We start from the raw sequence: 15,772 nt of genomic DNA, 5'->3' as shown, positions 1-15,772 counted from the left end.
AGCAGTAGATGAGGTTAAAGAAAAAGGAGACAATGACATTGAGGGTACTGCTAAATGGTTGAAGGAAGTGAAAGATCACAGAAACGAGGTCAGACTGAGACAGAAATGAAATAAAAGAACATTGAACAAATTGGTCAAAACACTAATGAGTTCACAGTTAACACTAATTTTTGCACCACTTCCCAGACTTTCTCAATTTACACACTCTTAGTGTTTTAGTATTTACACAGCATACGTACAGCAAAAACTAACAGAAACAAACAAAAAACACTGCAGTTTCATTTATTACATAGTCCAAACAACTTAGGTTTTATGCCCTAAAAATTTAGCATCTACTAGACACAACACAGATTTTCAAACTTTGTACTCATATTGAGCATTTTACTAGTTTGTGATAATTTTACCACAGCAATCACTAAAAGCACAGCTTCTCAAATATATGTCACCCAAAAGAATGTTGCAATATAGTAGTAAAACTGTGAAATACCTCAAGGTAGTAATTTGTGTGATGGCCAATAAATATGGCTATGATTTCCCAAAAATTTTTTATGGGTGGTGAATAATGAACCATCAGAGACCAGTTAGGTACTAGATATGTCACCCATACAGATTGTAGTGTTAAGGTCACCAAAATGATAGCAAAACTTGAGATGGAGAAGTATGAGCCAGTTGCCAAAGAAAATGAATAGGGAAGTATAACCAGAAAGAAAACACTACAAATGAAAAAGAATTATGTGAGGGTAGCCCAGTGACGGGTTGAAAGAGACATTAGCAGGGGATTATACATTACAGTGAATGTAAAATGACCCATAACCCCCACTTCACAAAACACAGAGAAGCAGTGTCCTTATGGGTATTAGATTCTATAAGCTAGGAAGACAAAAAAGATTGAAAGAGTTTGAGGATGTGATATATTTGTTCATGATGAAATGGTTCCTAAATGCACAGCTAGATTTTAAACTCCTGGAGGGCAAGAGCTTTTATCTTATTCATTTCTTGTATTCCTAGAGCCTACAATGTAGAGCCTAGATTCATTACTGATTGACCACCTATCTCTCAATGAAAAAAGACAAGCATCAACCTCCAGACTGATTCAATGAGGAATATTAAAAAGGACTGAGGAGTCTGGCAGCCATACACAAAGAAAAAGCCCAATCCAGCAAAAGAGAGTAAGTATGAGTCAATTTTTAAGTAGTTGAATAAATGAAATAGCATCTGAAAAATGATCATTTCAGAATCTCAAAGTAGACATACAAAACTAAAGTTATAAGTGTGTAATTTTTATTTACTTTTTTAAACACTTATTTATGAGAGACAGAGATAGAGTGTGAGCAAGGGGGGGGGGGGTGCAGAGAAAGAGGGAGACACAATCCAGGCTCCGAGCTGTCAGCACAGAGTGTGACACAGGGCCCGAACCCATGAACCATGAGATCATAACCTGAGCCAAAGTTGGACACTTAACTGACTGACCCACCCAGGCGCCCCACAAGTGTGTAATTTTTAAAAAATTAAACATTTTAAACACATGAATGGGATTACCACTTGATTATTTCAGTTTATAACTTACGACAAATTTATGAAAGTGTTTTTATCTCCCCAATGATGAGGCAATAAATGAGATTCTCAAGGTAACTATAAATTACATAATTTAAGGGGTCATTTGTTACTACCAGACACTGTACAAACATTATAGTATCATTTGCATGATAGATTATACAGTGTATAATACTGACTCTTTAAGCTTCTTTTTAATCTTTCATTGTATATAAATAGTGACTCAGGGAAGGCATATTTACATGAGTAATCATACATGTATTATTAAAAGAGAAAGGAAGAAACTTTCAGGATGACAATCCATGTATGTAAATAATAACCTTGTTGGAACTCCACATCTGTCATTATCATAACATACTTGTCTGTTGAAGCTAAAGCCATGAGGCTAATGCTTGAACAAGAACAGCATTAAATTTACATACAAAAAAACCTTTTGGCAAAATTCCACAACTTTGTCCATTTTAAAGTCATTCCTTCTTATGTACTTAAAAAATCAAATCCCATCCAGCAAGTACTGTTACTTCAATCATATAAAGCTTTGTTTACTAGCCATATTGATCTACATATTGTAGACAACATTAATACCAATCCCAAATTAAAGAATATTTCATGAACACAAGGCATTCACAAAGCCTAAAAGCTGAAGAAATACATTTTTAGAAACCCAGTAAGGGGTTCTGAACTTAAAATGTGTAAGCTTTATTGTATAGACTAAAATTCTGGTTTCCTAGACTCAGGAATACTAAATTGTCTGTTAGGTTTAGTAGCTTCTTGCATCAGCTCCTGCAACTGTCCAATCTGTTCATCACGAAAGTCATTAAGTTTTTCTTCTGGTAGGGCAACTCCAAAACACACTCTTTCTGTTGAATTTTGTCTGTTTTCATTAGTTTGTTGCCATAGCACTGCTGCATACACCTAACAGAAGACAAAGAAAAATGAAGGTTATAAAGTTAAGATACATATTCACTCCTTCAATGTTAGAGGATTTGAAAAATTCTAATTCCAAGTCACCTATTTTTCTCCATCACTGAAGATGCAAACAATATAGATGTGTCTTTACTACTCAGTGATAATTTCAAATGTATCTTATTTTTAGCACTTTAAGAGTTTTCATAGATTTTTAGCAAAGTTCTTAACCTGGAAATCTGGGGACTGGGAGTGGCCCGCAGATAGACTTCAAGAACATGCATAAACCACCCAAAAGTCAGATACTAAATTGTATGCACACAAGCATTGCAGATAGTTCTTGGGCTATAGTTTTTCAGAGTTATAGCTTTCAAATCTGGGACTATCAAATTTTCAAAGGTGGGTCTTATAGACTTAAATTTAAAAATGTTTACTTATTTTTGAGAGGGGGTAGTGACAGGAAGAGGGAGAGAGAATCCCATGCAGTCTCCAGCACCATCAATGTGGAGCCTGGTGCAAGGCTCAAACTCACGAACCATGAGATTATGACCTGAGACAAAATCAATAGTCAGATGCTGAACCTGAACTACCCAGGCATCCCAAAATATTAATTTAAATCACACTAGAGTCGGGGCGCCTGGGTGGCGCAGTCGGTTAAGCGTCCGACTTCAGCCAGGTCACAATCTCGCGGTTCGTGAGTTCGAGCCCCGCGTCGGGCTCTGGGCTGATGGCTCGGAGCCTGGAGCCTGTTTCGGATTCTGTGTCTCCCTCTCTCTCTGCCCCTCCCCCGTTCATGCTCTGTCTCTCTCTGTCCCAAAAAAAAAAAAAAAAAAAAAAACTTTAAAAAAAAAAAATAAATAAATAAATCACACTAGAGGTAGGAGAGGTAGGAGTACCTGGGTGGCTCAGCCGGCTGAGTGTCCAACTTCTGCTTGGGTCATGATCTCACGGTTGGTGAGTTTGAGCCCTGCGTTGGGCTCTGTGCTGACAGCTAGGAGCCTAGAGCCTGCTTTCGATTCTGTCTCCCTCTCTCTCTCTGCAACGCCCCCCCTCCCCCCCCCCCCCCCCCCCCCCCCCCCCGCTCACACTCTGTCTCTCTCCCTCAAAAATAAACATTAAAAAAGAATTTAAATCACACTAGAGAGAAAGCTTTCAAACCTTTAACTTCTCTGTATTTAATAATAATCTTTGTCAGGAAAAAATTCTACATTTTTCATGCTCTAATTTTTTCTCTCATTCAATTAGCATCTTCAGCCTAAATAGTCCAGCTACTATTGTCTTGCACAAATGATACTTTTTTAAAGCAGACTCTCACTCCGTAATCTTTTAATCAGACAGTAAGTAACAATGTATTTTAGTTCATGAAGTTAAAAAATTATATGCACCTTCTGGGTAAGTAGATAAATTAGTTAACTCTATATAATGCCACTAACTCTATCTGGTTTAAGATAATTAAATTGATTATAATTGCTGGATTGCCATCATCACCACAGAAACTTTAATTCAATACACTCCAAAACTTAACCTGTATTGAAAATATTTTCTTCATGTTTTACACAACTCTATTTCATGTAACTGAAAAAAACTTGCACATACTCCAAGCTTTATCAATCCCACCTTTAAGTATATGCCCCAGAACAGTGTTTCTCAACCCTCACAGTATTAACAAATTGGATAATTTGGACAATACTTTGTAGTGGGGTGAATGGAAGTCTGTTCTTGCATTGTAGGTAGGATGTTTTAGCAGTATCTCTAGTCTCTACCCACTAGTTTCCAGTAGCATACCTCCTCTCAGTCTTTATAATCAAAAACGTCTCCAAACATTACCAAAATGTTCCCTGGAAGGCGAAACTGACCCAGGTTGAGAACTATGGTCCTAAAGAAACTTTCAAACATGTGAATGAGTAGCACAAGAAGTGTGGCATTACTTGTTAAAGCAAAAATTGGAAACAATCTCATTGTACTTTTCAGTAAGAGAAAAGACAAATACACTAAGGTTTGTTCAAGATACTTATCTTTTCAAGAACCAGCTCTTGGTTTCATTGATCTTTTCCACTGTTTTTTTAAGCCTCTATTTGATCTATTTCTGCTCTGATTTATTTCCTTCCTTCTATTAGATTTGGGCTTTGTTCTTTTTCTTGCTTCTATAGGTGTAAGGTTAGGTTCCTTTAGATTTTTCTGGTTTCTTGAGGTAGGCCTATATGACTATAAATTTCCCTCTTAAATTGCTTTTACTGCATCTCAAAGATTTTGGACTGTTGTGCTCTCATTTTCATTTGTCTCCATGTATTTTTTAAAAATTCCTCTTGATTTCTTTGTTGACTCACTGGTTGTTTAGTAGCATGTTTTGTCTCTACGTGTTTGTGTTTCTTCCAGTTTTTTTCTTGTGATTTATAGTTTTATGCCCTTATGGTCAGAAAAGATGCATGATATGATTTCAATCTTCTGAAATTTTTTGACACATGTTTTATGGCCTAACATGTAAACTATCCTGGAGAATATTCCATGTCCACTTGAAAAGAATATACATTCTTCTGGATAGAATGTTGAATATAAAAGTCCCTCTGGTCTTGAATGCAAAGCTACTGTTTCCTTATTAATTTTTTGCCTGAATGATCCATCCATTGATATAAGTGGGGTGCTAAAGTCCCCTACTATTATTGTATTACTCTCAATTTCTCTCTTTGTATCTGTTATTATTTGCTTTATTGTATTTAGGTCTCCAATGTGGAGTGTATTGTATTACTCTCTATTTCTCTCTTTATATCTGTTATTATTTGCTTTATTGTATTTAGGTCTCCAATGTTGAGTGTATATTTATAATTGCTATATTCTTTCACTGGATGATCCTTCTATCATTACATGGGCCCTTGTCTCTTGTTATAGTCTTTGTTTTAAAATCTATTTTATCTGATATGAGTATTGCTACCCCACTTTGTTTTTTTTGTCCCTTTTACATGGAATGTCTTTTTCCATTCTTTCACGTTCATCCTATGTGTGTCTTCAGCTCTGAAGTGAGTCTCTTGTAGACAGCATATAAATGGGTCTTGTTTTTTTATCCATTCAGTCATCTAATGTCTTTTAATTGGAGCATCTAGACCATTCACATTTGAAGTGATGATTGATAGGTATGTACTTACTGTCATTTTGTTAAACTGTTTTCTGGTTGCTTTTGTATTTCTCTGTTCATTTCCTCTCTTGCTCTTTTCCCTTGCGATTGGTGACTTTCTGTGGTGTTATGCTTGGCTTCTTTTCTCTTTATTTTCTATGTATATCTCTTATAAATTTTTAGTTTGTGGTTCCCATGAGGTTTACATATAACATCCCAATTATAAAGCAATCTATATTAAAATGGTGGCCACTTAGGTTCAAAAAAATTCTAAAAGAATTTTTTTTACTCCCACCTCCCCAGGTCATGTAAATGTTGTTATATTTTACATCTTTTTATTCATAAAATTTCCCTACTTGCAATTAGGGCCTTTTTTTTTTTTTCCACTTAAAGTAGCCCCTTTAACATTTAAGGTTGGTTTAGTTTAACTTTTCTTTGGGAAACTCTCTCTCCTTGCCAGATAGAATATTCTTGCTTGTAGGATTTTTTCCTTTCAGCTCTTTGCAGGCCCAAAGGGCATGACATTATACATTCAAAGTTTCTGCTGAAAAATAAGCAGAGGCTTTATGGGGTTTCACTTGTATATACTTTTTGCTTCTCTATTGCTGCTTTATAATTCTCTATCTTTAACCCTTGACATTTCAGTTATTATGGGTCAAGTATGTGGACCTCTCTGGGTTCATCTTGTTTGGAATTCTCTGTGATTGCTCAATCTGGATGTCTATTTTCTTCCCCTCTCTCCTTCCCTTCTGGGATCTCTATAATGTGAATGTCCACTTGATATTGTCCAAGACATCCTTTGATCTATCCTCATTTTTTAAAGTTCTTTTTGCTGTTCAGCTTGGGTGCTTTCCATTACCTTATCTTCTGCATCCATTAATCTGTTGATTCCCTCTAGTGTATTTTTCATTTCAGTTATTGTATTCAACTCTGATTGGTTCTTTTTGGTATTTTCTCTTTGTTGAAGTTCTTACTGAGTTATTCCACTCTTTCCTCCAGTCCATCTTTATGATCATTACTTTAAACTCTATCAGACATATGGCTTATCTCCATTTGGAGCATATTCTTCTGTCTCATTTTGCTTAACATTTGTTGTTTGCTTATATGAATTAGAATTCTCCTAAACTTGAAAGAAAGGTCTTGTGTATGGTCATCCCAACTGGAAGCTACGTATGCCTGGTGACTTTGGCTGGCTGGAGCTACAGCTGTCGTGGGCTGGGAGTCCCAAAGCTGTCTGTGCACAGGGCACCCTGGCAGGACAGCTAAAGGTAAAGTGAGGGAAAACTGGGGTGTCCTGGGGTACTAAATGCAGAGGGTGCCCTGGTGGGGTAGGGGATGGCTATGTAGTGGGTGGCTGGAGCCAAGGTGGGGCACACACTGGGAGGGTCCCAGGGTGCTCAGTGCAGGTAGGACCTGGGAGTTGCAGAAGCACTCTCAGCTATAGGTGCCCTAGCAAGCCCTCTGGAACCAAAGTGGTATAGGCCTAGAGTGTTCCAGGGTGCTTTCCACCTGTGTCACCTTGGCACAATGTCTGTAACTGCAGTAAGTACTGACCATGAGCATCCTGGGTTATGTCGCTCTGAGGCTGCATTGATGGGATGGCGAGGGCTGGTGTAGGCTAGGGTCCTGGGGCTCACTAGGGTGATAGGTCAGCTAGGGCACCCAGACCTTTCTCCTGTCCATGGTATCAAGGTGGAAGGAAAACATAACCATAGCTCTTGCCAGCCCCTCCCAGCAGTTCCCTTCTTGTTTGGATCCTTTATATTATAGTTTTTCCATCATGGTAAGTGTACTCTTTAATCTTCTTCATCTATTTCACCATTCTCCTACCTACCTCCCTTCTGGTAACCATCAGTTCTCTATAGTTGAGTCTATTTCCTGGTTTGTCTGTGTTCCCTCCATTTGCTCATTTGTTTTGTTTCTTAAATTCCAAATATGAGTGAAATAATATGGTATTTGTCTTTCTCTAACTTATTTCACACAGCATTATCTTCTCTAGTTCTATCCACATTGTTGCAAAAGGAGAGATTTTCCCTTTTTTGGCTGAGTAATATTCCATTGTATATACATACCATACTCTATCCATTCATATATCAAAGGACCCTTGGGTTGCTTCCATAGTTTGGCTATTATAAATAATGTTTCAATAAATATAGGGGTGCATATATTCCTTTGAATTAGTGTTTTTGTATTTCTGGGGCAAATACCCAATAGTGGGACAGCAGGGTAGTTCTATTTTTAACTTTTTGAGAAAACTCCATACTGTTTTGCACAATAGCTACACCAGTTTGCATTCCTACCAACAGTGCAAGAGTGTTCCTTTTTCTTCACATACTTGCCAACACTTGTTATTTCTTGTGTTTTTTATTTTAGCTATTCTGACAGGCATGACTTGATATCTCATTGTAGTTTTGATATGCATTTCCCTGATGATGAGTGATATTGAGCATCTGTTCATGTGTCTATTGGCCATCTGGATGTCCTCCTTGGAGGAATGTCTGTTCATGTGTTCTGCCCATTTTTTGATTATTTGGGAGTTGAGTTTTATCAGTTCTTTATATATTTTGGATACAAGTCTTTTATTGGGTATATTATTTGCAATATCTTCTTGCTTTTTTGTTTTGTGGATTGTTTCCTTTACTGTGTAAAAGCTTTTTATTTTGCTATAGTCCCAATAGTTTATTTTTGCTTTTATTTCCTTTGCCTCAGGAGACGTATCTAGAAAAATGTTGCTACCGCCACTGTTAGAGAAATTACTTCTGTGTTATCTTCAAGGAGTTTTATGGTTTCAGATCCTATATTTAGGTCTTTAATACATCTTCAGTTCATTTTTGTGTATGGTGAAAGAAAGTGGTCCCAGTTCCATTCTTTTCCATGTGGCTATCCAGTTTTCCTGACGCCATGTGTTGAAGAAATTTTCCTATCGCATACTCATTCCTCCTTTGTCAACAATTAACCATATAATCATGAGTTCATTTCTGGGCTTCCTGTTCCATTCATCTATGTTTCTATTTTTATGTCAATACCGTATTGTTTTAATTACTCCCACTTTGTAATATAATTTGAGTCTGGAATTGTAATATCTCCAGTTTTGGTTTTCTTCTAGTTGCTCTTTTAAATGGCAGCCTTTTTTACTGTGCCTCAGGGCAGTTGGCACTGGTGTATGCTAGATGACTTGCAGCCCCTTGAGGCAGCAGTCCTGTCAGGGTACCCAGCCTCTGATCTGTACTTTCAAAATGTAGAGGAAGCATAAAGTCTGGTGCTCACCAACAACTCTGCTGCCATTTGGCAGAGTTCTAGGGCTCATTCCTTTACATTCTAGTTGCCCTTTTATTTTATTTATTTTTAATCATCTTAATGTTTATTTCTGAGAGAGAGGGAGACAGAATCTGAAGCAGGCTCCAGGCTCTGAGCTGTCAGCACAGAGCCCAATGCGGGGCTTGAGTAGAAGCCAGATGCTCAACTGACTGAGCCACCCAAGCGCCCCTCTAGCTGCCCTTTTAAACCACAACTTTTTTTTCTGGGGCCTAGAGAAAGCATATCTGCTTACTGTCCCTCAGTACTATACCTCCCCAGTATAGTTTGCAGTGGCTGGAGGCAGGGGTTCCCTTTGCTACCACATAGAGAACAGCAAGAGAGATGGAAATTGTACAGAAACTGTTCAGTCATCCCTCTTTTTTTTTTTTTTTCCAGGAGGAATTGGTCTATAAATAGTTGTAGATTTGGTATGTCTATGTTGGAAGCAAGGTCTTAGTGTCTCACCATCTTGGACTGGAATTTCAGATACTACTTTATAACCCATTAACAGTAAATGAACTAAATGTGTATGTATCAGCATGAATGGATGTCCACAACAGAATCTTAAAAGTGGATTTTAGAAAGTTATTCATTTGTAGAAATAGGAAAACTGACACTCAAATTCACATGGAAATGTTAGAGGCCATGAACAGCCAAAACAATCAAAGAAAAAATAAATTTGGAGCATTCACAGCATTCAGCTTCAAAACTGACAAAGCTACATTAAATAATCAAAACAGTGTGGTACTGGGTTTAGGATAAACATATAAACCAAAAGAAGAGAAGTGAGAGTGCAGGAATAAGCCTTACACATATGGCCAACTGATTTTCAACAAGGGTGTCAAGTTCAGTGGGGGGAAAGAATAGTCTTTTTAAGAGATACTTCTGGGGGCACCTGGGTGGCTCAGTTAAGTGTCTGACTTCAGCTCAGGTAATGATTTCACAGTCCATCAGTTCGAGCCCTGCGTCAGGCTCTGTGCTGACAGCTCAGAGCCTGGACCCTGCTTTGGATTCTGTATCTCACTCTCTCTCTGACCCTACCCTGTTCGCGCTGTCTCTCTCTGTCTCAAAAAGAAATAAAACATTAAAAAAAAAAAAAAAAGATACTTCTGGGAAAACTAGATTTGTACCCTTCAATCATATACAAAAATTAACACAAAATCCATGAAATTTCAGACCTAAAAATAAAATTTTTTTATTTTTATTTTTGAATCTGAAGCAGGCTCTAGGCTCTGAGCTGTCAGCACAGAGCCCGATGTGGGGCCCGAACCCACAACGTGGGATCATGACCTGAGCCAAAGTTGGAAGCTTAACCAACTGAGCCACCCAGGTGCCCTGGAAATGGACTTTTAAATATGACCCCTAAACATAAGCAACAAAAGAAAAAATAAACTGGGCTTCTACAAAATTAAAAGCTTCTGTGCACCAGAAAATATTAAGAAAGTGAAAAACTACAGAATAGGAAAAATATTCACAAACTATATAGTTGATAAAAATGTCAAGACTATATAAAAAATTGATACAACTCAACAACAAAAAGACAACAACCCAATTTAAAAAGTGGGCAAAGACTTAAGCAGACATTTCTCCAATGATGATATATAAATGGTCAACAAGCACATTCAAAGATACTAAACATCATTAGGGAAATGCAAATCAAAGCCCTGTTGTGTTGGCAAGAACCTAAAGAAAATGGAACCCTTGGACATTGCTAATGGGAACACAAAATGGTAAAGCCACTGTGGAAAACAATACGACAGATCCTCACAAGGTTAAAGAATTACCACATGATCCAGCAATTCAACTCATATACTCAAAATAAATAAAAGCATGAATTCAGATACTTCTACACCTCTGTTGATAGTAGCATTATTCACAATAGGTAATATGTGGAAACAACCCAAGTGTCCATTATGAGATGATAAACAAAACCTGATCTAGATATACAATAAAATAATATTTATCCTTAAAAAGGAATGAAGTTGTGGTAATTCTATAACATGGACAAACCTTGAAAACATTATAGTAAGTGAAATAAGCAAGACACAAAAGAATATTATAGGATTCCACTTACACGAAATATGTAGTATAAGCAAATAGAGAGACAGAAAACAGAATAGAGGTTACCATGGGTTGGGAAAATGGGATTTATTGCTTAACATGCATAGTGTTTCTGCTTGGGTAAAAAAGGTTTTGGGTACAGATAGTGGTAAACAATGCACAACACTATAAATGCAATTAATGTTCATGAATTATATGTGCAAAAAAGGTTGAAATGGCAAATTTTATGTTCTATATTTTTATCACATTTTAAAAAAAGGTTATGCAAGAAGTTCTGCTTCAATTAATGGTGAGGTAGCGTCTATCAGAACAACTCCACAAGATAAACTTGTAAACTCTGGACAGATATAATCAAACAACAAACCCAAGACACTGGAGAACAACCAAAGAAAGCCACACAGAAAATAAGAAAGAGTTGACTCCAGAAAATGACAGAGAATACTGGATTAGGCTCCCATTTTTATGACTTCTTGTCTAAGATCCCAGTTGGTACTGAGAGGTAACTGAACAATCAGAGGACACTGTGGGATAAGCACAGCAATTGGAAAATTATAAGGGGAAATCTCAGGAAAAAAGAGCTACTGAAAGGGAACCCTGTAAATAAACTGCCAAAATCTCTGGCTAATCCCTTAACTATGAATGCTCAAGACAAGACTCAAACAGCCCAGTTAAGGCATAAAAAGAAAGGAATAGAAATTTCAGCAGCTTCTTGTCAAAGAAGACACAGAGCTTAGAATCTGAGTTCTGCCAGGTAACTGCTTAATAAAATCAATACACTTTAAAAAAATAGTGGAATAATGTCTCTACAATGCATCTGTCATTCAGTGTCCAGAAAAAAAAAAATCCAAGATTACTAGAACCATGAAGAAACAGAAAAATGTGATCCATAATTGAGAGAAAAGACAATGTCTGAAATGATTCAGACATTATTGGAAAAGGATTTTTTTTCTCCACACCCAATGTGGGGCTCCAACTCACAACACTAACATCAAGAGTTGCATGCTCTCCTGACTGAGACAGCCAGGTACACCCAGTGGAAAAGGATTTTAAAGCAGCTATTATGACTATGTGCAAGTAAGTAAAAATTTTGTCATAACAAATGCATAGATGAGAAATCTCAAAACAAAATGAGGAATGAGTAGAACCAAATGAAAGCTCTAGAACTCAAAAATGCAGTATCTGAAATGTCAAAAACCTCACTGAATGGGCTTAATAGCATAACGTTTTCCATACTGGAGTTGAAAGAACAAAGATTCAATGAACTTAAAAATATCAGAAGTTATCCAATCTGAAAGAAAAAAAAACATTAAATAAATTTAAGATCAATGTTATGTGGGATAATGCTAAAACTTTTACATATTTAGGGACGCCTGGGTGGCTCAGTTGGTTGAGCGTCTGACTTTGGCTCAGGTCTCTATCTCACAGTCCATGGGTTCGAGCCCCACAAAAGGCTCTGTGCTGACAGCTCAGAGCCTAGAGCCTGCTTCAGATTCTGTTATCTCCTTCTCTCTCTGTCCCTTCCCTGCTTGCATTGTCTCTCTCAAAAATAAAAAAACATTAAAAAAAAATCAAAATATAAATTCAAAAAATCTCTTGAGAAAAACGAAATACAACACACCAAAACTTACGGGATGCAGAAAGGCCAGTTTTAAGAGGGAAGTTCACAGTGATAAGCAACTATATAAAGAAACACCTCAAATAAAAAAAAATAAACCTAACTTTACACCTGAAGGAACCAAAGAAAATACTAGGCCCAAAGTTCATAGAAAGAGGGAAATAAAGATCAGAGCAGAAATAAATGAAGTAGAGACCAAAAAAAGACAATAGAAAAGTTCAACATAACTAAGAGCTGCATTTTTTTTTTTTATAAAATTTTTTTTTCAACGTTTATTTATTTTTGGGACAGAGAGAGACAGAGCATGAACGGGGGAGGGGCAGAGAGAGAGGGAGACACAGAATCGGAAACAGGCTCCAGGCTCTGAGCCATCAGCCCAGAGCCTGACGTGGGGCTCGAACTCACGGACCGCGAGATCGTGACCTGGCTGAAGTCGGACGCTTAACCGACTGCGCCACCCAGGCGCCCCATGCATTTTTTTTAAAGATAAACAAAACAAACATTTAGCTAGATTTGCCAAGAAAAAAAAAATACATTACAACCAATACCACAGAAAATACAAAAGATAAAAGATTACTATGAACACTTATATGCCAACAAATTGGGACAACCTACAAGATATGGATAATTTTTTAGAAACATACAACTTACGAAGACTGAATCATGAATAGAAAATGTGAACAGACCAATTACTAGTAAGAAACATAATCAGTAAAGTCCAGGACCCAATGGCCTCACTGGTAAATTCAACCAAACACTTAAAAACACCAATCTATCTCAAACTCTTCTAAAAATAGAAGAGAGAATACTTCCTGTTTTACTTATTTTACAAAACAGCATTACCCTGATACCAAAACCAGACAAAGACACTGCACCACCAGAAAATTAGAGGTCAATATCACTGATGAACACAGCTGCAAAAATCCTCAACAAAATATTACAAAGCCCAATTCAACAATACATTAAAAGGATCATACACCATAATCAAGTGGGATTTATCCCTGGGACATAGTATGGTTCAATATCCACAAATCAGTGTGATAAATCACATTAACAAGGGATAAAAATCATATCATCTCAGTAGATACAGAAAAAGCATTTGACAAAATTCAATATCCATTTATGATAAAAACTCTCAAACTGAGCATAGAAGGAATGTACCTCAGCCTAATAAAGCCCATAAAGAACAAACCCACAGCTAACATCAGACTCATTGATAAAAACCTGAAATCTTTTCCACTAAGAACAAGAAACAAAACAAGGATGCCCATTCTCACCACTTTTATTCAACACTGCTGACAGTCCTAGACAGAGCAATCAGGCAGGAAAAATAAAAGGCATCTAAATAGGAAAAAAAGAAGTAAAACTGTCTCTACTGGCAGGTGACATAACATTATAATAAATATAATGAAGACTCCAGCAGAAACTGTTAGTACTAATACAGTAAAATTGCAGGATACAAAATCAATATACAAAAATTAGTTGTATTTCTATACACTAATAATGAACTATCAGAGAAAGTAAGAAGACAATCCTATTTACAAATGCATCAAAAGGAATAAAATTCTCAGGAATAAATTTAACCAAAGATGTGAAAGACCTGTATACTGACAACAATAAGACCCTGATGATAGAAACCAAAGACACAAATAAATGGAAAGGTATTCCATGCTCATGGACAAGAATTAATATTGCTAACATGTTCATACTACCCAAAGAAATCTACGTTTTCAATGCAATCCCTATCAAAATTTCTGTGGTACTTTCAGAGAAGATGTGTATAGAACCACAAAGTATCCCAAATAGCTCAAATAAACTTGAGAAAAAACAACAAAGCAGGAGGCATTACACTTCCTGATTTCAAACTATACTGCAGAGCTATAGTAATCAAAACAGTACAGTGTTTAAAAAAAAAAAAAAAAAAAAAGACACATAGATCAAAAGAACAAAATAGCCCAGAAATAAAACCATGCCTTTATGGTCAACTTACAACAAGGGAGCCAAGACCATACAATGGAGCAAGGACAGTCTCTTCAATAAGTGGCATTGAAAAAACCGTACCCCTACCTTACTCCATACACACAAAAATCAACTCAAAATGGATTAAAGACTTGAATGTAAGATCAGAAACCATAAAACTCCTAGAAGAAAACAGGGGGTAACTCCTTGACATCAGTCATGGCAATGATTTTTTGAATTTGATACCAAAAGCAAAGGCAACAAAAGCAAAAATACACAAGTGGGACTATAGCAAAACAAAAATCTTCTGCATAGTAAAGGGAACCATCAACCAAACGAAAAGGCCACCTATGGAAAAAGAAAATATTTACAAATCATATCTGCTCAGGGGTTAGTATCCAAAATCCTTTATCCAATATAAAGGAATAATACAACTTAATAAAAAAAAATCTGATTAAAAATGGGCAGAGGGCCTAAATAGACATTGTTCCAAATAAGACATACAAGTGATCAACCGGTTCATGAAAAGGTACTCAGCATCACTAATCATCAGGGAAATGCAAAACAAAACTACAGTGAGATATTCACCTCATACCTGATAGAACAGCTGACAATGAAAAGATCAGTGTCAGGGAGGATGCAGAGAGAAAAGGGAACTCTACTGCACTATTGGTGGGAATGTAAAGTGGTGCGGCCACCGTGGAAAACAGTATCAAGTTTCTTCAAAAAATTAAAAATAGAACTACCATATGATCCAGCAATTTCACTACTAGATGTTTATTCAAAGGTCAAGAAAACATTAACTTGAAGAGATATCTGTACTCCCAAGTGCATTGAAACACTATTTACAGTAGTCAAGACATGGAAATAACCTATTTGTCAATGGACAGATAAATGGATAAAGAAAAAGTACTATGTATTCAAATCTGTTGTACATATGAAACTAACACAATATTATATGTCAATATCTCCTTTTTTAAAAAATCTGATGACTCAAACTCATGTTTGTTTAGTGAAATGAAAAAAAAAACCTGAGGAATGATCAATACACATTTTGGGTGGAAAGACTATCACAAACAGAAAAAAGAACACCCCTTCTCCCAGCCTTGCTTACTAGTCTGCCCCATGTATTTTCAACATTCCTTTACTGGCAGGATACAAGAAGAAAGTAAAAAATATACAGATCTAGACATATCAACTTTGGGACCATAATATGGGGTATCCAGATACAGGAAGAAGCGGCAATAAAATAAGAATTTTCTAACTAGGTC

The 15,772-nt window shown here is 36.6% G+C and overlaps 1 protein-coding gene across 1 annotated transcript in view; it reads right to left on the bottom strand.

The window, feature by feature from the left end:
• Positions 1–266: 266 nt before the first annotated feature.
• The window catches only part of SDHAF3 (succinate dehydrogenase complex assembly factor 3), a 66,293-nt gene continuing 50,787 nt past the window's right edge, over positions 267–15,772 (bottom strand). Inside the window, exon 2 of the mRNA XM_045494867.1 lies at positions 267–2,469. Within this exon, the coding sequence (XP_045350823.1) occupies positions 2,266–2,469 (204 nt within the window). The 3' untranslated portion in view covers positions 267–2,265. The remainder of the gene's footprint in view (positions 2,470–15,772) is intronic.

This window comes from Leopardus geoffroyi, chromosome A2, assembly GCF_018350155.1.
Source record: "Leopardus geoffroyi isolate Oge1 chromosome A2, O.geoffroyi_Oge1_pat1.0, whole genome shotgun sequence".
NCBI classification, from domain to species: Eukaryota; Metazoa; Chordata; class Mammalia; order Carnivora; family Felidae; genus Leopardus; species Leopardus geoffroyi.
The sequence above is the reverse complement of the archived record's forward strand: the minus strand, read 5'-3'. Positions and strand labels throughout refer to the sequence as shown.